The 26663-nt window shown below is 39.2% G+C and overlaps 3 protein-coding genes and 1 long non-coding RNA gene across 7 annotated transcripts; all 4 read right to left on the bottom strand.

Moving 5' to 3' along the window:
* Positions 1 to 687: 687 nt before the first annotated feature.
* Positions 688 to 6173, bottom strand: LOC309716455 (uncharacterized protein). 2 transcript variants are annotated; one of them, XM_082550253.1, is made up of 6 exons: positions 5971 to 6173; positions 3752 to 4286; positions 2984 to 3376; positions 2318 to 2434; positions 1782 to 1809; positions 688 to 1319 (listed from the first exon to the last, which is right to left on the bottom strand). In XM_082550253.1, the coding sequence occupies exons 3-6, from the start codon at positions 3359 to 3361 to the stop codon at positions 730 to 732; spliced, it is 1113 nt and encodes a 370-aa protein (XP_082406379.1). In that variant the 5' UTR covers positions 3362 to 3376; positions 3752 to 4286; positions 5971 to 6173; the 3' UTR covers positions 688 to 729. The 2 variants fall into 2 exon arrangements, with proteins under 2 accessions (XP_082406379.1, XP_082406378.1); XM_082550252.1 differs by having other exon boundaries at positions 688 to 1809.
* A 6703-nt stretch (positions 6174 to 12876) lies between these two features.
* LOC309718152 lies at positions 12877 to 15274 on the bottom strand. Its single transcript, XR_014279886.1, has 5 exons — positions 15125 to 15274; positions 14517 to 14582; positions 14016 to 14166; positions 13471 to 13563; positions 12877 to 13173 (listed from the first exon to the last, which is right to left on the bottom strand). It is a non-coding gene; the product is annotated as an uncharacterized lncRNA (long non-coding RNA).
* A 673-nt stretch (positions 15275 to 15947) lies between these two features.
* On the bottom strand, positions 15948 to 18408 carry negaly6 (neuromast-expressed gpi-anchored lymphocyte antigen 6). The gene is made up of 5 exons (XM_082553167.1): positions 17454 to 18408; positions 17075 to 17191; positions 16851 to 16997; positions 16441 to 16551; positions 15948 to 16352 (listed from the first exon to the last, which is right to left on the bottom strand). The coding sequence occupies exons 1-5, from the start codon at positions 17497 to 17499 to the stop codon at positions 16111 to 16113; spliced, it is 663 nt and encodes a 220-aa protein (XP_082409293.1). The 5' UTR covers positions 17500 to 18408; the 3' UTR covers positions 15948 to 16110.
* Positions 18409 to 18521: 113 nt separating this feature from the next.
* On the bottom strand, positions 18522 to 26205 carry smg9 (SMG9 nonsense mediated mRNA decay factor). 3 transcript variants are annotated; one of them, XM_082553165.1, is made up of 14 exons: positions 26020 to 26204; positions 25760 to 25927; positions 25603 to 25677; positions 25171 to 25402; positions 24967 to 25064; positions 24737 to 24849; positions 23447 to 23558; positions 23155 to 23250; positions 22903 to 22988; positions 22043 to 22149; positions 21852 to 21959; positions 19682 to 19807; positions 19446 to 19590; positions 18522 to 18734 (listed from the first exon to the last, which is right to left on the bottom strand). In XM_082553165.1, the coding sequence occupies exons 2-14, from the start codon at positions 25904 to 25906 to the stop codon at positions 18656 to 18658; spliced, it is 1524 nt and encodes a 507-aa protein (XP_082409291.1). In that variant the 5' UTR covers positions 25907 to 25927; positions 26020 to 26204; the 3' UTR covers positions 18522 to 18655. The 3 variants fall into 3 exon arrangements, with proteins under 3 accessions (XP_082409291.1, XP_082409292.1, XP_082409290.1); XM_082553166.1 differs by having other exon boundaries at positions 19682 to 19771; positions 25760 to 26205; XM_082553164.1 differs by having other exon boundaries at positions 25760 to 26204.
* Positions 26206 to 26663: the final 458 nt, after the last annotated feature.

The following is a 26663-nucleotide window of genomic DNA, read 5'->3' as shown; positions in this document are numbered from 1 at the left end:
GTTATACGGCTGAATATATCAAATGCTTCAATGACAAAATGAAACAAGACAGAATTTATGAACTCAAGGATAATCATACAAATAACAATTACAGCTGTAACCATTAGTACACTCATCAAGTTCAAATGATGTCCATTTCAAAGTAATTGCTGGAAAGGACATTGTCGAACTCTGCTGCTGCTGCAGGATTGCTCTCCCCCCGCTTCAGGACACCTACACCAGGAGATGCCGGACTAGAGCAGCGCAGATACTGAAGGACCCGTCCCATCCTGGCAGCAAACTGTTCCAACTTCTGCAATCTGGTAGAAGGTTCCGCATCTTCCGGGCAAGGACAGAGAGACTCAAGAGGAGCTTCTATCCCCAAGCCATCCGTGCCCTAAACACACACACCCGCCCGCTCACATCATCTATAATTGACTGAGACAGGACTCTTCCAGACACTAAACCAATGCACAATGTACATTTCAATTCCTTTAATTTTAAATATGTCTATATTGTCTATCCTGTAAAATAGTCAGATTGTCTATTCATATTAATGTACAGAATTCACCTGCTTGCTGCTACTACTGCACATTCACCCAATGTATATACTACATATATATATATATATATATATATATATATATATATATATATATATAATGTTCTTCCTCTACACCCCCCCCCCCCCCCCCCCCCCAATTTTTTTGCACATGTCGAGGAGCGTGTCAGGCTACATTTCACTGTGTGTTATACTTGTATAACTATGCATGTGACAAATAAAGAACCTTGAACCTTGAACTCTGTGCGAAATTCAGGATAAGAACTGTAAGTGCATGGCACTTCAAGGGTAGCTCCACAGGTGTGAGCAACAGGCCTTCTGTTGAGCCCAGTTTCAGCATTAAAGCACACCAAAATTTTGTCAACACATATCACAGAAGATCCTGTGCAGAAGTGCAGGATTTTTTCAGCTTTGGTTTCATCAGCGTTTTTAACATAACGCTGAAGATGGTTAAATGTTATTTGTTCTCTGTGAGGCAGCATCAATTTTGTTGTTTGAAATAGCTGCACTAGTCTTTTGCCTGTGGCCTTCTTTGTCTCATACAGAGACAACACACTTTCCTTGTCTGCCAGTTTTAGCTGCAGATGTGCCATGGGTGTGGAGAAGCAATCCATTATATACTTTGGCTCTTGGAGAATGGCCTTATGAGCCATTGTTTCAATGGCAGGCTGCATGTTGTTCTTAGGTGGTAGGAAGTGGGAACCCATCCTTGTAAAGAGGTCAAGCAGGTCCTCTTCATCATTTTCATCCATTGTGCCTTGGAGCGCCTTCTCAACAGCTGATCTCTCAACAGGAGGGAGATAGTTGAGAAACAATGCAATCAGAATGTCTACATCAACTGAGTCCATTCCGTGGATGCAAGCTAAAATGAAAGCCCTTGACAGCCTCACTGGAAAGACACCATGGTCTAGTAAGCCTTTCACCCATATCTGCCCAACAGCTTGCCATTCAGCCTCACTAAAGTCTGGCCTCAGCCTTGGAACTCGTTCATTTTCACCTTCACACTGTTCCAAAAATTGCTCCCAAAATGCAGTGTAAACCTCCCTTGACACCCCAGCATCATCAACAGCATTTTCATTTACAAAGTTCATCTTTAAAGTCTCATTCAGAATGCGACTGTCCATAAATACAGCCAAAAGATCATCAACAACTTTTATCCTGTGAATTGATACATGTAGGGGGCTCTGTGGGTCTCCTGAATTTGATGGGGAAAGTTGGTTGCTTGAATCTAAAGGCAAACCTTGTGCGATGAAATTCAGTCCATGGTCCTGAGTAAAAGACAAAACATGCACATTCCATAAGAAATGCAAATGAATTGTACAGATTACACAATATCAATGTTCTGAAAAAGTTTGAAATTTATTTGTCTAATTTTAGTGGGCTGTACATTCCCAAACCATGGTTGCACTGACAATTTATATATAACATTAACATTGTGGCCTGATGGATGTCCTTGTATGCCTCACAGAAAATTATACAAGTGTTCTTTACATGTATGAGAAGACTCACTTCTGTGCAAAATAGGTAGAGAACACAATAGTGACACCAAAACAATGTCTCACTGCTGTGTTATGTAAATAATTTGATTTCAAGACTAAATTTCCTGTTTAATCTTATCTTAATGTAAAACACTGGAATTGTCTCTCAACTGACAATATCCTTTTAATTCAAATGGACCCACAAACTGCCATATCCTCAGAAAATAGCATGAAATTTTGGCATCTCTACAGTATGTAAAGGTAGGTGTTTATGGTTGCCTGAATTGATCCATCTTACCTGTGCAATCTGGGGTGCTTCCTCCTGTATTGACTGCATATGGGGTGTGGGCAAGCCATTAGCTGAAGACAATGGTAGCAGGAAACCATCCATAGGTAATCCATTTGTGTCAGCATTCTGAGAAGGATGTATTGCATTAATTGACAACAGACACCTTAACCCTTCAAGATTAGAAGACTCTTCTTCAATCTTCTACCTTGGCTTATTCTAAATCATGAATGTTCTTAAAAAGTCTGCAAAATATGTCAATAGGTCTTAAGAAATAGAACCAAAATACACCTCTTTATTTTCAGCCTACATGTCTCACTTACAAGAGTAAAAAGACATATTACAGTGGAATTCCACAGGTTTTTATCAGATCTTGATGTACTTCTTACTACTTAAAATGTTGTATTATTGCTGCAAAAAAAAAAATCAAGTTTTAAACAAACAAGAGATGAATTCTGATTAATAGAAATCGAGCAATTGTTTCACAGTACTGTAAGTTATTTCTTTTAAAAGAATATTACAGAAAATAACACACATACTTAAATTTTGTCCAAGCAGGAATGCATGATCAGCTTTTTTTAAAATCAGAACTATGCAAGTTACTGAATTTGATTATTAATAAATTTCCATATTTTGTCACACTTAAACCATATCAACCACAACTGTCCATGGTCTTACCCGTCTGAGATCCTCACTGTTGACATAATTCAGGGTTATCACGACTGTGTCATCACCATCTGCTCTGACAAGATCCTCTTCAGGATTCCATACAACCGTATCCGCTTCGTCTATGTGTGGAAAACAAAATTCCAAATCTTCTGGAAGTTTGTCCCGGGACTCTAGTTTGAAGGATTTGTTAGGAACTATACTGGTCAGATCAATAATTTCAGAGCAGTGGTCAGGGAAATCATGATCACTTGAGTCAGTCTGCTGCCGCTGTCCCACGACAGTGTTTTTAATGTCTGTTGGGGTTGAATGCATATGATGGGATTTTCCTGGACTTTGTGTTGTCACTGCCTCACAGAGTGATTTCAGTTTTTTTGGATTGTGTTCCATCTGGAAATTGTGAATCTGTGAACCAGAAAACAAACACAAGACACAAACGAAAATAATTCAATTATTTTTTCAGCAGCCAGTCATTTTGTACATGTCAATGAATACAAAGCTGTAAGTCTTTCACAGATGTATTAAATGTACCTTACCACACAAGTCAACAACAAATTCCTGGAATAATTTCATCCTACAGAAGTGCAAATATTCGTAGATGTACATAAAGCACTTGAATAAGACAACTCTTTATTGCAGTTGCACAGTCATACCTAGTACAATAGTACAACAAAATTAGAAAATGTCGCATGTTACCACCGAGCACTACTAAACACGACAAAATACAGTAACTTTAAAGTGATCATTATTTGTAATAATAACTTTCTTATTTTAACAAACCTGTTTGCCAGTGTCACTGTCAGATGAATCCCCATGTTCAAGTAGATCTGGGACAAAATCATCTGTCTCACTGTCAAATCCAAGTAATGTCACTGGTGAATCTTCTTCAGTTATGCTGACAGAAAAATCCTCTTCAGATGAGGACTGAACTGTTAACAGTGTTTCATCTTTCTTGCATGTCTTGTTCCTCCACCATTTCTGGTTCTCACTTGACGGTATTCATTACTGCTTAAATGAAGCCATCCGATTTCAATTTTTCTGCAGGTCTTCTCTCCTGCAGTATTTTATTTCTCTGTCTTGCCATCCCTTCACTTTGCTTGTGGAACACACCTGATGAACCACACAGCATTCCTTTGGTTTTTGATCTTACTTTCCGTGTCGCAATTTTATCTCTTAGGTTCTGCAGAAGAGTCTCTTTATCTGTGCTGTACTTAGTTTGTTGACAGAAGGACTGGACAGCTACTCTGTCACCATATGTCCTTATGTATTTTGCCATTTGTCCATCAGTCATGACGAACAGCACTGCCTTATCCACCTGCAGACATAAAACATTAGAGAAATGCTATTAATATACTTTTACTCTAGGAAGCCACACTGGCACACATGGAATACTAACTGTATTAGAATAGAGTTCTTAATCACTGTTCATGATCATTATCAAAAGTTACTCTGTCAACTTCTGTCTTATTACTTTACTGTTGCTGTGTTAGTATTAGTATAGTAATAGTAGTAGATATTTATATACTACGTTACTAAAAAATATTTTGCTAGTAAGGTATAAGTAAGGTAAGTTCCACCAAGTATTTGGTGCCATGGTGTCCATGTTACCATGGTAATGGCACAGCCAGATAACAACATCCAAATTCATGGGCTGCAACCTCTTTTTTTTTTAACTTTATTTATCACATTGTCCAAATTCATGGGCTGCATCCTCCTGAGGACGCTTTTGTAGACCGATTATGTCACAGCGATGCGATCCAAATTCATAGACTCCTTTTTTTTTAAATTTGCACAGAAATGTACAACAATTATGGCAATCTCTACAAAGATTCTATTTTAAATTCGTAAACTCCTCCGAATGCAGCGGACAAATGCGTCCTCCTTTTCACCGATTTTTTTTTTTTTTTAATTATTGAACTTTATTAAGAAACAGTATACAGAACATGTATACAACCAGAACAAAATTAACATATGCCAGGGGGTGTAATACAAAGAATTACAAACATTCACTTTTCACCGAATTTGAAGGATGGGTCGGGTGTGTGCTTCGTGGCCCACCATATCCCAGAATTCAAAGTGCGGCCCAGCCAAACTCCAGTTTCCGGTAATGGCAGCCATTAATAAGTTTTAAAATGACCGTTATTAATCTTTCTGGGTCACAAAATAAACTTTTAACATATTTCAGGGGAGAACGTGGGTGTATAAACTTGAAATATCTGCTCGGTTTATCAAGATATCGCATATTTACAAAAGTGCTTCGACGTTTTCCTTGATGTCTGTTACCCACCAGCTCGATAGGTAGCCAAGAGCTCAAGGGTCACTAAAGCCGCCGAGAACGGCACAACTCCCGGCATATTATTTTCAGATCACCACGGACTTTTGCTACTCAGGCTAAACGTAATATATAAAACACTTAGACAACCTAAAAATGTTAATGTTTGGCTTTTTTCAGTGTTTCATTTGTTCGTGAGTAAAACGGTTTGGCTGAGATTAAAGTTATTAGATTAAATTCGATAAAATAAAACTTTATTAATCCCCCAGGTGGGTTCCACCTTGGTTTTACACCGCTTAATCAACGTCAAACAGAAAACTGATTAAACAGAAGTGTGAGATGGTCGAGAATTTACTCCAGTGTCGTCTTATATTTTAGATAGAAAGGAGCAGACGGACGAGCTTATTACACTCCACCGAGACAGCGGTGACGCTAATCAGAAGGCTAGACCGTCCAATTTCCCCAGCCATTTACTTTCGGCCTACCCGACCTTCTGAGGACCCAGCCCACGTAGACCACGAAGCCCGAGTCCTCGGGAGGATGCAGCCCATGAATTTGGACACGATTTGAAATTTCAAAACATATGTGCACTTAACGAGTTATGTTTAATGAACCTGAACATATTTACAAGAATTAACATTAAAGGCCTGCATATATGACCTCGGTTTTTCAACAAGTTACTCGCCTTTTGAACCGCGGTGTTTAATGCTTTGTTGTTTATACGTACTTTGTCTTGTTGCATGTGCATGATGTCGTCGTGTGGGACCTCTCTTGACCGCAAGAAATGTTCTAAATCCTCCTCCATGTCCGCACCGTATGGAGCCCCGTACCGTAGCACCGCACCCTTCAACTGAAACGCTATCAAAAAGGAGCAGGATCTTTTGCGTGATCCCGAGTTTGTTTTGCGAGATCTCGCAAAAGTTTTGCGAGATCCCGAGTTTGTTTTGTACGGAGCCCCGCAGGGGACATGGGAGAAAAAAAAATTAGGGAGAAAAAAAAAATTAGGGAGAAAAAAAAAATTAAGACGGACTTTTGCGAGATCTCGCAAAAGTATTGCGAGAGCTCGCAAAAGTATCGCAAAAGTTTTAGCCGCATTCTTCGGAGGCCGCCAGCTCGAAGCCGACCGGGAGGTCGAGGCACGATGTGCCGGGAAAGCGGTGTTCCTCCGGGCTGTAGTAGGTCTCGACCTCCCGTTAGCTTCGAGCTAGTGGGTGTCAGATCTCCAAAAACGTTGGAGCACTTTTGCAAGTATGTGATGTCTTGTAAACCGAGCAGGTATCTGACGTTTACACAACTACATTCACGCCTCAAAATATCTTAAAAGTGTATTTTGTGACCCAGAAAGAGTAATATTACAACTAAGTAGCTGCCGCCATTGTTGGAGTTTTGCGAGATCTCGCAAAACAAACTCGGGATCTCGCAATACTTTTGCGAGATCTCGCAAAAGTCCGTCTTAATTTTTTTTTTTCTCCCTAATTTTTTTTTTTCTCCCTAATTTTTTTTCTCCCATGTCCCCTGCGGGGCGCCGTAGTTTTGCGAGATCTCGCAAAAGTCCGTCTTAATTTTTTTTTCTCCCATGTCCCCTGCGGGGCTCCGTAGTTTTTGTCTGCTTCCATTTGCCTTTGCACTAGGATGATGTCGGTGTAAATGTGCAGTCATATTCATTGGATTCCCACTAGTGCTGTCAGCGTTAATCTCCTTAAAATGACATTAACGCCATAATGCGGCAAATCTGTTAACGAGTTACTGCGGATCGGTAGATTAGTTCAGCCATATTTTCTTTATGTCTTATTAATTTGATAACCCATAATATTGACTATCGCGTACACACAGTGTTGGGGAGTAACGGAATACATGTACCGCCGTTACGTATTTAAAATACAAAATATGAGTAACTGTATTCCGTTACAGTTACCGTTTAAAAAGGTGGTATTTAGAATACAGTTACTTTGTTGAAATAAATGGATTACACTGCGGTACTTTCCTGTTTCATATTGTCGCGGGTCAGGACTGTTTGGGTTTTGTTTGACAGCTGCGTTCTGTTGTTCCAGGCGGCAGCGTTACGGTTGCCATGGTTACAGGGCGACGCCCTCTCTCTCTCTCTGCGACTGTGTGTTTCCTGGGTGAGAGAGCGCCTTTTCGTTGTTGTTGTTGTTGTTGTGCTAAGCTAATAGGCAGAATGCTACAAGCATAGCTCTAAAGAATGTAGCATCATGGGCAGTGTAGTCCGTGCTGCAGGGAGAATGGACTGCCATACACGTTATGGGTCTGTGAGCGAGGAGGGAGAAAAAGGGGAGTGGAAAGGTACGAGTTGTCATCGAGGAAAAACGGGAGCTGGAAGCATGTAAATATAATAACAACCACTTCAGCCAAGAAGAGTGCCTGACGAGCCCAGTTGTAAGTAAACTATTAAGACTCGACTGTACACCGTGTTCGTGTTTTCCTCCGAAAACAATTGGAGCAGTCTTTCAACGCCTCTCTCTGTCTCTCGCAAGAAAAGTTGACCCACACAACAAAGTAAAGCTATTTTTCGGCTACGAGCCGACAGAGACCCCGCCGTATTAGTCAGAGGTCCCTTTACTACAGTTCGGAGACGCGGACCTTCAGTAATAGTAATAAATCACACAGCATTAGTACATTCACGTTGTTGTAAAAAGCATGATAATATATTAAGTAATTCAAGTATTCAGAATACGTTACTGTCATTGAGTAACGTAACGGAATACGTTACAGAATACATTTTGGGGCATGTATTCTGTATTCTGTAATGGAATACATTTTAAAAGTAACCTTCCCAACACTGCGTACACATACATTTTAAGAATGTATTCATATGTGTGTTTATGCCAGAACATCAAACAAATCTTATATGAGTTTGTATTAGATTATTATATAATTATTATATAATCTAATATAATAAATTAGATTATAATATAATATATTATAATATAAATACTCTAAATAGATTATATTAGAGTAAATACAATCTGCAAAAAAAAAAATGCAAATCACCCAAACCTAGCTGGACCAATAATGCCCATGATCAGTGTATTTACACTTTTGACTCTACATCATCATCTGGTTGTGTGTTAGTCACACAAACTTGAAAGGCAGTTAGTAAGTGACAGTTCAAGAATAATGAGTACACTTTGCACTGTAAGCACTCCTTCACTCTGTGCTATTCTGTTTACACATAATTCAGGAACAGGCATCAGGAACAGGCTACGGGCTCGCGCACACCGCGCACCCATGCCCAGTATCCTGCTAGCCAATGTTCAATCCATCGAGAACAAGCTTGATGACCTCAGAGCCAGAATCAAGTTCCAGAGAGACATTCGGGACTGCAACCTCCTCTGCTTCACCGAGACTTGGCTGAACCCAGCGATACCAGACCACGCCGTGCAGCCGACGGGGTTCTTTTCGGTTTACCGCATGGACAGGACAATGGAGTCGGGGAAGAAAAGAGGTGGTGGAGTGTGTTTGATGGTGAACAACAGATGGTGCGACAGCACAAACATCTCCCCACTCACACGCTCTTGCTCGCCCAATCTGGAGCTTTTGATCGTTAAGTGTCGCCCTTTCTATCTCCCTCGGGAATTCACTGCGGTCATTGCCTGCACTGTTTACATTCCGCCTCACGCGGACTCGGACACTGCCTTATGTGAGCTACATGAGGCTCTCACACATCAACAAACACTTCACCGAGATGCCGCACTCATTGTTATGGGAGATTTTAACAGAGTGAATCTCAAACGGACATTTCACAACTTTCACCAGCACATCAACTGCCCCACCCGGGGCACGAGGACATTAGACCACTGCTACACCCCGTTCAAGAACTGTTACAAGGCTCAACCCCTGCCGGCATTTGGAAAATCGGACCATTCCGCCATCTTCCTCATACCTGCTTACAAACAAAGGCTAAAGCAGCAACCACCAATCAGGAGGGAGGTCGCTCGCTGGACGGACCAATCGGTGGCCGCGCTGCAGGACGCACTGGATGACGCAGACTGGGACATGTTTCGGCGCAGCTCTGATGACATCAACATGTTTACGGAAGCGGTTGTGGGATTTATCGGGAAACTAGCGGACGACACAGCAGAAAGAACTATCATCCGAACGTTTCCCAACCAGAAGCCGTGGGTGGATAAAAACATCCGCGACGCTCTGAGATCACGCACCGCTGCCTACAATGAAGGGCTTGTCTCCGGTAATATGGACCTATACAAGGCTGCGTCCTACAACGTGCGCAGCGCGGTCCGAAAGGCAAAGCGGAGCTACGGGGAAAAACTAGAGTCACAGCTACGACAGTGCGACTCTAGGAGCCTGTGGAAAGGACTGCGGACTATAACGGACTATAAACGACCAGCTTCTTCAATGATGAATGCCGATGCTTCACTGGCTGATGAGCTGAACACGTTTTATGCTCGCTTCGACGCCGCAGCAATTAAAACAACAAACGGCTGCGCGCGCTCGGAGTGCACCAGTGAAGAAAATGCATTCGTCATCACAGAGCATGCCGTGAGGAACACCTTCAGGAGGGTGAACACCAGGAAGGCAGCAGGACCAGATGCAATCCCTGGCCGGGTCCTTAGAGCCTGCGCTGATCAACTAGCACCGGTGTTCACGGAGATCTTCAACCTCTCCCTGGCCCAAGCTGTGGTTCCCACGTGCTTCAAACGGTCCATTATTGTCCCTGTTCCAATGAAACAACAGCCCGCTTGCCACAATGACTACCGTCTAGTAGCACTGACTTCAATTGTGATGAAGTGTTTTGAAAGACTGATGAGAGATCACATCACTTCTTCACTTCCTCCCACCATCGACTCACTTCAGTTTGCTTACCGGACTAATCGTTCCACAGACGATGCCATATCTCACCTGCTCCACACATCCCTGAGTCACCTGGACACTGGCAGAGGGAATTATGTTAGGATGCGGTTCGTGGACTACAGTTCAGCATTCAACACAATAATTCCCTCTAAGCTTTTCACCAAGTTGACGGATCTAGGACTCAGCTCATCACTGTGTCAGTGGATCCTCAACTTCCTCACAGACAGACCCCAATCAGTGAGGGTGGGAAAACAAGTCTCCCCCTCCATCTCACTCAGCACTGGAGTGCCTCAGGGCTGTGTTTTAAGCCCCCTGCTGTACTCACTGTACACTTATGACTGTGTAGCCACATCCGACACCACCTCCATTGTCAAGTTTGCTGACGACACTGCTGTTGTGGGCCTGATCTCCGACAACATCGAGACGGCCTACCTGGAGGAGATTAGGAACCTGGAGACCTGGTGCCAGGAGAATAACCTCCTCCTAAACATCAGCAAGACTAAGGAGCTGATCGTGGACTTCACTACAAAGCAGGCGAGGAATTACAAACCCCTCATCATCAGTGGCACGCCAGTGGAGAGAGTGGACAGTTTCCGATACCTGGGTGTCCACATCACTCAGGACCTGTCATGGTCCTGTCACATCAACACCCTGGTTAAGAAAGCCCGTCAGCGTCTCTTCTTCCTCAGAAGACTTAGAGACTTTCATCTGCCACTGAAGGTGCTCAAGAACTTCTACTCCTGCACCATCGAGAGCGTCCTGACGTCAAACATCTGCACCTGGTTTGGGAACAGCACCAAGCAGGATAGACGAGATCTGCAAAGGGTGGTGCGCTCGGCAGAACGCATCATTCAATCAGAGCTCCCTGACCTGCTGTCCATCTACACCAAGCGGTGCAAGTCCAAAGCTAGGAAGATTATGATGGACCTCTCCCATCCCAACAATGGACTCTTCTCACTGTTGAGGTCTGGGAAGCGCTTCCGCTCCCTTAAGGCCAAAACAGAGAGAATGAAGAGGAGCTTCTTCCCCCAGGCTATTCGGGGCCTGAACCAGGTGTAGGACTGGACTCTCCCAAACACGTCACTATAAGACTGGACTCTCACACACGTCACCACACGCACCACCACACATTTCCTATAATCCTATAATTCCTATAATTTATAATCCTTATCTTTATAATCTCTTCTGCTACACTCAAAAAAATGAAACGTTGACTTTAATTAAAATTATTTTGTCAACAGGTTCCACGAAATTGAATTATGTTAGTTTAAAGCAAAAATCTTTAGTTCATCTAATTTAAAAAAACTACTTAAGATTAACAAGACATATTTAAGACTAACTAAATCAAGTTATGTTGTATGAACATAGATGATATATTTTCAGGTTAGATAGTTTAGATTAGTTACTTCAACACATTTCTTATTTGTGGCAGTAAAATGTTAAATTTAAGTTAGATTAATTCAAATATTATATTTTCAGCCACCTTGTGCTTTATTAATTAGTTTTACATAAATCTATTTTGTCAACAGGTTCCACACAAATGAATTAAGTACATCCAACTTATTTTTTAAAATTTATTTTATTGCCAACACATTCAGTGAGCATTTGTGTAAACCCAGTCCAAAATAAAACACAACAGCTCATTAGGGTTAGTAATTAACAGTATGTAGACAGATGCAACATCAAGACTTTAAATTAAATGTCTGTATCTACCAGAAATAGAAGAGAAAAAAAAACGCATTGAAGATCACATAACACATTGATAAGATGACACTTGAGTTATGCACATGTGATGCTAGTAAGGTCTGTGAGTGTTTTTTTCTTTTAGTGTCTAAAATGGATAGCAAAGTTGCTATTTGCAATGATTGCTTAGGGTCAGTCCAGTAACACAATGCCAATGAAGTGCTTTCCTTTAACAATGCAAAGTGAAGTGTCCACCTCAACAGCCACAATTTAAAAAAAAAAAAAAAAAATGTAACAACAACAATAATAATAATAATAATAATAATAATAATAATAATAATAATAAATAGTCCACTGATATTAGCAATCAAAGAAAATTACATCACCATCCCAAATAAAACTTTAACAAAACATGCCAACATTATGGTCTAACAATAAAACAGCTTGTCAGCGTTCAGTTTTTTTGCAACAGCACAGCAGTAACCATTTAACACTCGCCACTGTCAACATTTATTTTACCAGTGTTTGGGCAAAAAACTTCAGATGTAAACATTTTAACATGGAAACAATTGTTCGTCTTTAAAAGTCCACAAAATATACATTCATCCTGCATTCCCAACTTGGATGATCTGATATCCTCGTGTTGGTGTTGTTCCCAGACCATCATGAAAATGTTGTTCCAGGTTCAACATTGCAAGTGACCAATCACATTGTTGTGACGTTATTCTATTCCAAGCCATTCGTGCATTTATGAAATTCCAATGTTGCAAGGACAATATCAATTCTGCTTACTGTTTATTAAAGGGTTACGGTTAGGGTTAGGGTCAGTTGATCGGCGGACAGAGGCGGTTTCATGCAGCTTAAGTACAGTTTTTTGTTTTACGCCGGTTTTTCCCGAAGTCGCAAAAGTATGACGTCACAACATTCTGATTGGTCACTTGCAATGTTGATCCTGGAACAACATTTAGTATGATGATCTGGGAACAACACCAACACGAGGATATCAGATCAACCTCCTAACTTACCCTTATTTTTAGTATGTATTGCAATTACCTTTACAATGCACACAATGTAACACAAACTGAATATGAATATATTTCCACCTCATAACTATGCCTTGAACGCTAATATACACACCACCCTTCAACATTTCTGGTGCAGTATCATCTCTCAATTAAATCCTTTAAATCTCAATGCTTTTGATTGTCTCTTAGCTTTCAGTCTTGAGGTTAACTGAGATTCAGTGCATATATCCCACCCATTAAGAGTGCACATGCAGAGGCCAGGTCTTCCAGGTCATGCAGGACACACTAGATGGTTATACCCACATCGGCTGGAGGAGTGCTGGCATCAGCTCTTTCGATGGTAAAGATAGCAAGGGTAATTTGTTCCAGCTCCCTCTGAACAGCTGTAGCTTAGACACAAAAACATAGAAAAATGGCATCCAGTTTTAAAAAAAGAAAGAAAAAGGGCCAAAGCTACCCTTTAATGACGTAAACACAATATTAGGAACATGCACCCCAGTGCGCCACTATTTTAGACTACAGATTCAACGATAAATATAAATAGTTTGGGTATACAAGAAGATTTCCCAAAACATTTAAACAGGTTCCATGCAAATTACAACAACAACAACATTACAACATGCAACAACATTAGTTATTCAAAATTTGGTTTAATACAGATAAAAAACTAAACTAAAATTACCAACCAATTATTCTTTGAAGAGGATGCTTGGGTCTTCATTCAGGTAAAAAGGTAGTGCCCTGAGGACACACTCCCTCCCCTTTTCAATGGTTTCCTTCTGTAGAGAGTGGCAGAGATACAGGAAGAGAAAACAGATATACTTTAGGATGACAGAAACTCACATTATACGCAAAATGAATGACATATCCACTGCACAGATAGACATGTACACAAGACCAACTAATCATCACATGGACATGAATAGTTAACCTGTTGGGCAGGGTTTCCACCACATTATATATGTCCATAATGGAGGTAAAGACAAACTAATACATCATCTTTTTTGCATTCAAAACATAACATAAAAACATTCACTTCTGGTTTAACCTAAATCAAGGGATCAGATTTTACATATGTTTAGGTAATTTAAATTTTCCAACGTTTTGAGTACCAAACTTTGTCTTGCTTAATATAAATGTAAGTGCACTGTGCAGCTACCATACACTAGCTGTTTAAATTTGAAAATGATCTTATTAGCCATAATATTTTGCTACCAACAGAATAACGCACCTGTGTGGCTGGGGCCAAAGTTTGTCTAATTTTCTTCCCTGCAACGCCTCCTTTTTTCTTGAAGACTTTTATGAGCTGGTCAGTGTATTGGTCAAGTTGTGTAAAAAGCCTTGGAACATGCAGTAGTAATCCTCACATATTCTGCTTCCACCTGAAAATATGTCAACAAACACAACATACTGTACTGTAAATATACATACTATATGTACACATATACAAACTAAAACTAATGTAGAAAGACCTCATTAAAGCTATAATTTTAACACAAACATTTACACAAAATGCTAATGGAGCCATTACAGCTTTTATTGTTATTTATCAAGTTCCAAAAAATATTGATCACAGCTGATCTGAAAAGAATTTCATGCCTCAGGCCCTTGAACTGCAACCTTTACCATGGTTCAGATGTGGAGAAGAAATAACAGGGGCATGGGATGGGTCACAAAAGAAAACTTAACTTATAAAACAGTTTTGTTTTTAAAAGTATAACAGTTCACATACCACATACAAGCTCAGCAATACCACATACACCACATCAGTATAGGAGGGAGCAGGTAAAGGCAGGATCTGAGATTTATAAAGAAAAAAAAAAATTAATTCCTTAATTTCAAGAAGCAAATTATTGTTTGAATTACAACTAAATAAAATACTACTCAGAAGAAAAGCAAGAGATTGACACTGCCATGTGCTAACTTTCTATAGAAGCAATTATCACCAGGTCTGTCGACCTCCATTGTCTGTCCACTCATATGTCTTGAATAATTTTATTAAAAAAATTAAGTGTGTACTTTCACAAACTGTAATTTATAACTACATTGATATGTATAACTCCGCTAGGAAACATGCTGTATTTACAGACCATTTTTACATAATACAGATTACTGATAGAGCAGAACAATGGTGTCACAGTGGCTTTCGCCCTTGACTTTTTGGATTTTAAATGTCACTTTATGCTATCCTTGCTATCCTATTCGATATTTCCGACTCTCGGATTACAGAAAAGGAATCCCAAGAAAGCAAATGGAAAAATAACCCCTTGAAAGACTAACCCCATGAACCCCTGTAGCTAATCCCTTAATAAAACAAAAAACAATAAAAATGTTTCTTACACAGTCCACAAAATAAGCATGTCCAGGACCCAGTAAAACTAATGTAAAACAAGCACACGCAAACGATATAACATGTCTTGTAAGACAAACGCAAAATATAACCATGCTGGACATATAGATACTACACAACATAGTCAAAGAAAAAAGTGGTCTTACCTCTCAAAGAAACAGCAGCTTGGCGCCAAAACAGCCTTTTTCAGTTAAATTTGAAGTCTTGTGCATGAGCAGGCACAAGCCGTGAAACCTTCTTGTTCTGCGCGGTTTCATTACAACTGTTTTTGCATTACTGCCACCTTGTGGATATACAAGGTATATCGATCCTAATTGACTTAACTTAAATGTTATGCGATCAAGTAACACATTAGTATTATGTACGTTGAATAATAGACACAATTACGTAGACTTGATTAGAAAAACATATGTTAACTTAACAAAAACATATATTTTAAGTAAAATGAAAATAAATAATTAATATACACTGAACAATCCACCTCATTCATTTTTTTGAGTGTATTTGCACATTCTTTACTGTAAATTCCTAAGTTAATTTGTAAATTTTTGTAGTAAATTGTAAATATTGTAGAACTTTTCTTCTGTCATTTAATGGTCGGGCATTGTACAGCTACAAGCATTTCACCCCCATGTCATACTGTGTATGGTTGTGTGTGTGTGACAAATAAAATTTGAATTTGAATTTAATTGTCAAAATCCACCATATTTGTATTTTACTTTTCTATTAATTCAGGAAAATGTCTCACTGACTCCTTACGATAACCTTTAAATGTGCGTGCAAAATGATTTTGAGACTTAAAGAAAACAGAGATGCATATAGGATTTTAAGAAATTTATTCGTTAATTTTTTTCCACAAACCGAAAATTATATTTAGTTACAAAATTTTCAATAATTTTTTAAGGTCTGGTGAAATGGGAGGAAACATTGTGACAGTCATATGAAAAGCTGGGATGTGATGCTGTTGTTTCATCAGCTAAGAGAACAAGACCAGAGAGATCAGCGTTGTGACAAAGAGCAGACGGCCAACAGCTGTAGTGCCAGCAGTTGTACTACTGGGCTGTGATGTAGTTGTCATCCCAGCACTGTTGCAGAGGTCACCCTGGCAGCAGCTGATTTCTGCTGCAGTGATTCCTGTGATCTGTGGAGATTGTGTGCTTGAGCAAATCAGCTTGGAGGCGCAGCCCTTTACAGTCACCTTTTGTCCTTCTGCAGTCACTGAGGAAATGAAAGGAAGGAATAACAGAACATTTGTCTGAGCAGAAAAGAACAAACATGCAGACACTGAATCCTGTCGGTATATTACTTGCTGATGAGATGCAGTGGTCCTCATTTCCGTTGCAGTTTAGAGTTTGTGTGCAATCGTTTCCAACACATTGGAAGCACTTTTTCCCATTTGGAGATGAGATGCTGCCCTCTGTTGAATACAGAAATATTTGTAATATTTGTTTCCCTGCTTATTTTAACTGTGTGCCAAAAACATCAGCTTGGAAAAAAAAACAACAGAAAACAATATGTTACTAATATGTTTGTTTGAGAATTTTCAATCAGGAAATTTTCACAGATTGATTATTTTGCCCTGATCTATTCAAGCAAATACGACGATTGACCCACTTTAAAATTTCTCAACATATTTGATAAAAAGATTTTTTATTTTTTAAGTTTCAAGAACAGGAAATTAGATTTCAAAATACCAAGAAGCATGATAGAAATTACCAGGGGCATCTTGAGAGTTGCAAAGATCAGAGGTGCAACACTTGCTGGTAATTAGAGTTCGGGCGCCTCCAAAGTTGATTGAGGCCTGAACACACTCCTCAGCCGCAGCACAACTTTTACCTTTAATATCAACCAGTTTTGAACCACCTGCAACAAAAAGACGAACCATTGAAAACTGAACCAGTTTAAAAGAAGAATAAAATAAGAACTATACAAAATCAAACCTGCGTATGAAGCTATTCTGACTGATGCACACTGAGTGTTGGAAGGACATTCTTTTGTTGTCTGAGCGCAGCTTCCAGAGAGGTCCGGTATGCATTCGTAACATTTCAAAGCACAGGCTGATAAAACAAAGATAAAGACAAGTAAACTTTCTCTTGCTTCCAATGCATGGACATATTCTAAAACATTCACTAAAACAGTTTGAAAAATAGATGGCTAACAGTACAATAAATAGTGCAATCATTTGTAGAATTGACAAACCTTTACTAAGATGTAATGACACTTGTTGTAAAAGCATTAAAAAAGAAAACATTTCATTGAATATTACAGAACTTGCTGGTTTAAAAATGTTAAAGAACAGATAACTGAACAAAAACTTGCCTTTAGGGAGCAGCACAATCCCAAGGATCAGCACAAAGATCTGCATTGTGTGATGGTCAGATAGAAGTGAATTTCTGTTTAGTTTCTGTTCAGTTTATAAGTAATTCTTATTGGGGGGAAGTGGTCTTCTTGCTGTGACCACTCCTTAACTCCTCCTTTGACAATGAAAGAACCTGACTATCAAAAACAAGCCTTTGAAACAGCATATATGTATATATGAATAGACTTCATAGAACCTATATCTAGATAATTAAATTGGTATTAGTTAGAATTCTCCAAAGTTAAAATAGAATAACATAGAATACCTGAATCTCAACATATGTATGAGGAAGAATAATATCTATTAAAACTAGTTTAAAAACCTGTTTAGTTCCAGTTTGTTTATTTGTTTGAAGTTTTAGTGATAATAAAATGCCTTATTGATTTTTGTATCAGTGTATTGATGACAGGTGGCTATATATATGCTTCTATTCATAGCTGAAGTTTTAGTGTTATTAAATTGCTGATTTTTGTATCATATATTTGATGGAATATTCTTTAAAGTCGTTTCATTCTATTGCTAAAATATGTTTAGGCTGCATTTAGGCTGCAAATCATTTTCTTTTAGAACGGACGCGAATTGTTTTTTTTTTTCTTTGATAACCAGTGACTGTTTCAGTTGTCAGCAGAGTATGTTTTAACCATGCAACCACTCTAGTGGCACTGAATGAAAAAAAAACTGACTGTGATGCATGCTACATGCATTCTACAATACAACATATATCTTTAAAAAACCAGGCCCACCAGTTCTCTCTTTCATTTTTACCATACTTTTTACAAAGGTAATAACAAGACAGAAATCTGTATTTTCACCTTATAAAACATGTTAAGTATCCGTGCATCAAAACTGAAACACAGTCAAGAATGACTTGAATTTAAAAACTATTCTCGCATTTTTATTAGACATGTGCTGAGAGAAGACACTTTCTTTTCCCGCTCACCACCTCTGCACAGGCTGTAACTTTATCTGTAACTATCAGAATTCCTGAGGAGAGTCCCAGGACACTATAGAACAAGCAGGACTCAAAGTCTGAATAATTATATTTATTTTATGTCCCAGTGATGTTTTTTTTTTTTCAACATCCCATTCAGCTGCACTTCTTTTGTCTTTGTGTGATCTGATCAGTGAAATAAAACTGTACATAAGAGCAGTTAAACACGTGTCAGCAGAGCAGACGACTGTATTCAGAGAGGGCCGAGGACTTTTTCACACCATCCCAGATACGAGCTGCATAGTGAAACCTGTGAAAACAAAGAAAGTTAAGACAGGAAACAGAGGGATAAACTTAAACAAAATCCCAATAATGTCTCAAGATTTCACAAAATTACAGTGACATAGTACAAAGAAGAAAAAAATCCAAATATTATGCATTTCTGCACCAACCTTAATTATTAACACTTTTACTTTCTTTATATGGCATGGAAATATATGTTTCTTTTCACTGTAGTATTTCATTTTCAATTGATATTGTTTTAAGCATGTTCAGAAAAAAATTAACCTGATATCCCACAGCAAGAAATATTTTTCACTACTCTGAAAGTTTTGTGCTTGTAGGTACATGCAGCAAGTTGCACCTCAGAAAACTATTTCACAACAAACCACCAGCGCTCATTTTCTGTTGTTTACAAAAAACAAAACAAAAAGACAGCAGGTTGTAGTCACTGAAAGTAAAGGGAAGCAGAGAGACCCCTCATCTCTAATAGATATTTTGCATTTCTTCCACAGGGATTAAAAACTGTTTCTATGAGAGTTCAAAAACAATGACATTTATGATGGCTTTGTTGAGCAAACCAGTTTAAAACATAAAACTGATTCTCACCCTGGGTGCAGGATGTATTTACTTGGTTGTCTCACTTTTTTACCATGGATTAGTCACCTACACTTTTTGAATAGTGGAATATGAATAAAAGAATTATTCATTTATAAATAAATAGTACTGATATGATGTTTACCAGTTTTTCTCAGTGAGAATAGTGTGTGACAGCTGACAGCGGGGCATGGCCAGTATTTGGCTGCGGAGTTTTGAAACCATGGTGGAAAAGGCCGGGTGTCCTCTATAGCCGGGGAGCAGAGAGAACAGTGGGTACGTTCCTGACCCTAAACAACGTACAAAGATTCATTTATTTTTCACACAACACACGAGATGTCACTTGAGTTTTACCTTATGAGAAGAATAAATGTTTGTAACCTGCTTTGGTCAAATTATCCTCCCCGTCATTTTCCTGCACAGGAAGCAAAAACATATTGACCTCGGTTGTCAGATAGTCCTGCCCCAGGCCTGGGAAGACATTGCAGTCAAGCATGGATAATGTTCCTGAGAATAAAACACATGTTATAGTTGTGGCCAGCCTGTTAATCCACTTCAGAAGTGATGCTTTGTTTACAGGACTACAAAACCAAACACATTCACTAAAAACCTTTGAACAGTCACAAAATATCATTTTGCTCACAAGTACAAAGCAAACAAAAGGTTTTCATCTAGAAACACCATAAACCTGATGGAGCCTTTTACCACTCCTGAATGCACATTTAGAACTTTTGGGTTAAATCATCAGTGATATGTATGGAGGTCAGAAGAGAGGCACAACAGTGATTGTCTACAGCCATCTGTATAACATGGTAGAGGGTCATAGTTTGGGGAGGTATTTCAGCCAGTGGTGTTGATAGAGTTATGAATGCAGAAAAGGATTAATTTTGACATTGATCATGGGAGAATGATCCCAAACACACTGTCAATGCCATGAAAGCATACCTGGCTAGAAAAACACTCATAGGAACACTATCAGTCTGGGGGTGGGCGCTATAAACCCCCCACCCAGAAATTCTTCTACCCAGCAACTGCGTTGAGGATATGTCTCTATATACTCCTGGATAAGGAAAAATAGCAACAGCATGAGTATCGGATGAGCAAGGGAATGAGACTCGCTATTGTTTGACTTTCACAAGGAGGATGCCAAACAAAATGGGGTAATTTGCGAAACATGCTGTAAAATTATGCCCCTAAAGGTATCAGTACCACAAGTTCAACTGCAAAATTAAGACCAATTTAAACTCTGCATGTCAATGTCTCCCCACACCAAAGAAAACCTCAAATAAACCATCTGTGATAACAGTGACTGTTCTTGGTCAGTCGTTTTTATAGTCATTATGTAGACTTTTGTCTCTATAATTTGAGGTCATCACATTTTTTTATATGTTGTAAAGCACAAAGGAGCACCTTTTTAATTTCAGTTGTTTTGTCTCGTTAATTATTGCTCAAAGTTTTTTGTGCTGCTATGATCTTTATTTGTTAAAGGTGTAGTGTTGACCACAGAAAGAGACTTACTGTGACAGCATAGTCATTTGTGAAAAATCCCTGTATGAAACTGATGGTTACTGTTAAAATAAAACATGTCAATTCATTCAGATTCTTTGTAGAAAAAATTTAAATGAGTACACCAGTGTCATTTTTGGCACTGCATGATTGAAAATGACACTTGTTTTGGAGGTTATTTAAACATATCGCGATATATATCATGTATCTTGATATAGTAAAAAAATTACACAATATAGATTTTCCTCATATTGCCCAGCCCTATATCAGTCATGGATTGGCCTCCCCAGAACTTGGACATCAAAAATAATTAAAACTGTTTGCAATCATCCATAGAAAATGTAACAAAAGGCAGCCAACGTCGAAAGAAGAGTTTTGACTGTCCTTCAATAAATGTGGAGAACAGTTCCTGAAGACTGCTTAAAGAAATGATAACAAAGCTTTCCTAAGAGAGTTCAGGAGAGAAAAAGTAGTCATTCCAAATACTGACTTTAAAGTTTCGTATTTTCCTTATACACTGCATTTCCATTCATGTTTTGAGGGGTGACTCAAGATTTGCACAGTAAATGGTAAATGGCCTGTATTTGTATAGTGCTTTTCTAGTCCCTAAGGACCCCAAAGCGCTTTACTCAACCAGTCATCCACCCATTCACACACACATTCACACACTGGAGATGGCAAGCTACATTGTAGCCACAGCCACCCTGGGGCGCACTGACAGAGGCGAGGCTGCCGGACACTGGCGCCACCGGGCCCTCTGACCACCACCAGTAGGCAACAGGTGAAGTGTCTTGCCCAAGGACACAACGACTGAGACTGTCCAAGCCGGGGCTCGAACCGGCAACCTTCCGATTACAAGGTGAACACCCAACTCTTGAGCCACGATCGTCCCAGTACTTTAAATGTAGATAATTTCTTACCATTTACTTAACTTTTTTTTGCCACCATATCACATTCATTTTCTTCTACCAGCTCCCTTACTGGCATTCATTACTACTTACACATAAAACATTAACATAAAGAGAAATTTGTTGTAGTTTTGCACCTTTGTATTTGAGGTGAGAATGAGCCATTAATTTGTTGACCACCATATGCATGTTCTTCAGATTTCTTGGGCAGAAATCATCCCGTCTGGCCTTGTTCTGGAGGAAAACTGGGGGAGAAAGAAATTTAAACTTTGACATGCTTAAATTTGGTTTGTGTGTCAAATATAGCGCGTCAGCATTAAACAGCCACCTATATGTGGATAATACTCTGCTCCGTCATCACTGCCTGAAGAGCCGGTGCTGTCGTGGCTTGCAGATGGTGTGGAAGGTTTCAGCATCTCAGCAGTCTGAAGAAACCTGTCCATAAAGGTGACACCATAATATAACTTCAGCTGTGGAATCAATTTGTGTCACAAGAAGCAATAATAATGAGAATTAGATCATTTTACTGAGTGGAAAGAGTACAGGTAAAATTTGCTTGGATAGTTACATATGTAAATATACAGAATCTGCCATTTTCCTGCTGTGCCAATGTAAGATGCTACTTGGCAATAGCCCTGGTAAAAACCATTGTTTGGTAATCTGACATTGATTTTTCACCAAAGGATGCCAAAACAATACATAATCATATCAATATTTGTGCTGATTAAAACTGTAGCTTTCTACTACAGAGATATCATTTTAAGCTATGTACAAAGCCAGTGAAAACTTGCTTTTAATGGCAATATTTTCAGCATTAGGCAAGAATGCTATGCAAAGGGAAAAGGTTTTTAATCACATAGCCAGAGTTGCTCAGATTGTTTGTTATGCTGTGTGACGAAAATGAGTCATGAACTGATCCAAATGGATTGTGGTGTACAAAAGGTAATAAATGTCAGCACATGTTAGATGGGCATGGAGTCTGACATTTTACACAGGTCTGGATTTGCCTGTTTAAAATGTCAGACTGGCTGAAAGAACAACATTGCTGAGCTTATGAAAAAGCAAAAACAAATATCCTTTTAAGATATAGCATGAAATGTTCAGCATTCCTTTGAGAGTATTGGGCTTTAAAATTATAATCACAACCATCTTGAGAGCACAGGTCCATCGCAGACCTAAAATACTCACCTGTAAAGGTTCAAATCAGTGAACCAGTCTTGAACCACAATTACAACATGGCACACTGTAAACAGGAAGGCAGCGATCTGAAGAGACTGTAGAAGAATTATACAGAGAGTACAAACATGCTTTATTTGTAGAAAAGAATAAATACGATCACTAAACCAACATCAAACAATGAATCCCAAAACTAAAGTTCACAGGTGTTTAGCACCAGCATTCATATTATTATATACTGTCCTCCGCAGGCCAGCCACATACCTGCATCTCAACATATGTATGAGGAAGATTGTATTCTGGAGGTAACTTCCGATCATTGTTGATAAGATGATCCAGAATTGATGGGCTAAGCATTGGCTGAAGAATGACATTTAAACACAGTGAAACATGTTGTTGCTTCAGCACAACAAATCCTTAACCACAGTTAGACATCTTGCAGTTCCAAGGTTAACATTACAGACAGTTTGTACCAACTTACATTCTGACAGCAAAAAGAAAATACTACAGTAAACCGTAGAAACTGTCATTTCTAATCACAATACTTCATTCATACCTGCGTATCCAAGAAGATAACTCTCTCCTGTGTGATGAAGAAATCAATCCCTGTGCTCTGATTTCCACCTCTTTCCTTGATTTCTTGAGTCTGGGGTCTGAATACAAAACTCCTGTTCAAACAAACACACGTTTTTATTCAATATCACCTCCAAAGAACTGTTCAAGTGATTTTTCTCAAATTAATTATTAAAGTACTCGCATTGATCCTTTAAAAAAAGAAATGCATCTGTAATTATCAGACAAATATAGAGTATTATATTGAGTATATTTCATATTAGAAAAATCACATGGCACACCACCAAACAAAATGTTACAAAAAGCATATTGATAATTTTTCCCTGCAGGAGTGGAACCACAATCTTCCACGACACACCTATGTGCCACGGCTCAGTGGTTGGGAACTAGATGTTCTGCGTTTTGATGGCAGGGATAAAATGTATTCAGACAAGTTCTACGGTTGTATTACCTCATTCCCTCTTAACTTAAGTAGGCATTTCACTTGAATAAGGGAAAGTGCCTCCTGGGCACCTCCTGGGTTATGTGCGTCACACTCTGATGGATGCATCGGAGAGGAATTTAGGAATCAGTTTGTTGCCCAAGGATATTTGGCATGCAGACTGGAGCACCTAGGGTTTAAACCAATAACCTTCTAAATAGTAAATGAAATGGGCCATCTCTTGAGCTTCAGCCATCACATCGCCGTTCCCTACAGTTTGTGTGTTGGATCAATTTAAGTGAATGGCAATTATAGAGTACTTTTCTATTATCAGTGACCACTCAGCGTGCTTTAAGACAAGCCAAAGACCTTTTTCCTGTCTTTTTGTGTAATTAAGCACTTTCATCATTTCAAATCTTCTGCAATTTAAAAATCACCAGTTAAGCCTATGTGCATGAGTTTGGCCCAAACCAAAACACTACTGATATTTCTCACGTGAGTCATGCGGATATTGCTCAACAAGGAGGTTTTTGCCAAACCATCAGGGACTCCAAATTTTTAAATGCAAGTCATGAAATAGTATCTAGTCCGGTGTAACTGAAACTTTGGCAATCATTTCAATGCAACTGCCGCCAACCTCCATCCAGGAAATACAGATTTTTCCCAGTGGTTGCTATACAGGTGTGGAATGGTCTCTAACTGGTGTCCCATTCATTTCATCCTAACTCATCAGCATGATTGTCACAGGTCCAAACTGAACACCGTATATTTAGTTGTCATGTGTCTGCAAAAACCTCAGTAGTGTGTGTAGTGCAGAACACTTTACATCTTGATCTTATTCTTTAACCTTACCTTTGATCTTCCTCAGGAGTGTTGGCAGATAACAGCGACATGATGGTGGATTTCCCAGTTCCCTGCAAGCCAATAACTCCCACCACCAACATGTCTGTCTGGTCCCTCAAATACTGCAACACATCACAACAACATCACTCAGTTTCCTTTGATCACATATCATAAAGTAAACTGAAAGCACTGTTTAAATCTGCAAAATCAACTAAATGTATTAAATGCTATGAATTTACCTCCATGGCACTGTCACACCAATTCATCTGATCATCCACCAGTTTAATGCTGTGCTTCATTTTCTCCGGAGGAAGGAGTTTGGACTGCCCAACCATGGCTGGAAGTCACATGAAAGCTTGTGGCCTTAATTATTGCACATGAACATACTTTTGAATTTGGAGAAGAAAATAAAATGTCTTTTTGTAGAGTCTATAACAACTCACGGTCCAATGCACTGCTCGATGCAGAAGCACTCATTCCTCTGTTTTGGATCTGGTATACAGGCTGAGTAGGTCGCTGCCCTTCCCTCTCTATCTTAGAGGGTGGACCAGAGGACTGTGCAGCCGACTCAGTAGGTGTCCCTGGCTTCACTCCATCGTCCCTGGCCTTCATTAGCATGATGGGCTTCTCAAGGACTGGTGTTCCACTGACAGGTGTATTTTGTGAGGGCTTAGCCTTAGAATATATAAACAACAGCACGAATTGGAGATGGAAGTGCTTCGTAAGCACAAACAAGCACGGCTCGTTTTGTTCTGGCATTGTGAATATTCTTTGATTTTGGCTATTCTTCCTATTCGGTTAGGGTAAGCAAAATGATACCTCACAAATTTAAACTGTAGACTATAGTTTGTGGTCTCAAAGACAAGCCCACCTACCCTTTCTCCGGGAGGTTTTGCAAGAATGATGGGGGTCTTCTGAATTAGAGGACCTGGTGGATCCTCGCTTCCATCCTGGAAAGAAAATGATTCGAGTAAGTATTTTGATGTAGAGAAGATAAAATCAGAGGCCAAAGCAGTAGATCGTTTGAAGTACCCTTCGCTCTCTCGGTTGGTAATCCCGATCTCGACTGGGTCCGGACAGATTTTGCCCCGGAGGGCCAACATCTCTGTCCCCTCGGCGTCGCCTCCTCCTGCGCCCTTGCCCATACATGCCGGGTTGACTGTGACCGGACTCGGACATATCGCGACTCACCTGGAACAGCTGATGTTTACAGAAAGCTTGTAAACGACGGGTAGTAGAGCCGAGATAAAGCTATTATTTATAATTAAAATTCTGTTTCCTAAAAGACAGACCTCTAATACCGACGCCTCAAGGTATGGCTTTTAATATCGTTAACATTTAAACGTAAAAATTAGCTAGAAGCTATCATTATAAGTCAACCCTAACGGTGGTTATAAACAACGCTAGCCAAGACTTCCTGGTGAAGTGTTTGTTTCGTGGCTTGGCGTTTGCCGTGTACGGTTCAACTGAGCGGATAAGGAAAGCGATAATGTTCCACCCGCCTGGAAATCTCTTTTGTACAAAACAAATGCATCTTGTTCGTCATGTAAAAGAAGTCGATTTGAAACACAGTTAAAACATGACTAGTTCCCCTGTCAGGAACTATTTTATCACACATATAATATAATACAATATAATATAATATAATATAATATAATATAATATAATATAATATAATATAATATAATATAATATAATATAATATAATTAGTTTTAATCATTGTTTTGAAATCTGAAATTTCCCCAGTAATGAAAGCTGTATAACAGATTTTTTTCATAGTTTCATCCTAATTTAAAAATGAAGTCAAGTCAAAGTCAAATTAAACTTTATTGACTTGACTTCGTTTTTAAATGAATGAATGAATTAAATCTGATAAAGCTGTTACACAAGAACATTTTAATCTATATTTCAAAAAAGAGTCACATTTTTAAAAAT

This window comes from Aulonocara stuartgranti (genome assembly GCF_965226115.1).
Source record: "Aulonocara stuartgranti genome assembly, chromosome: 11".
Taxonomy (NCBI): domain Eukaryota; kingdom Metazoa; phylum Chordata; class Actinopteri; order Cichliformes; family Cichlidae; genus Aulonocara; species Aulonocara stuartgranti.
Note: the sequence above shows the minus strand (reverse complement) of the source record. Positions and strands in the feature narration are given on the sequence as shown.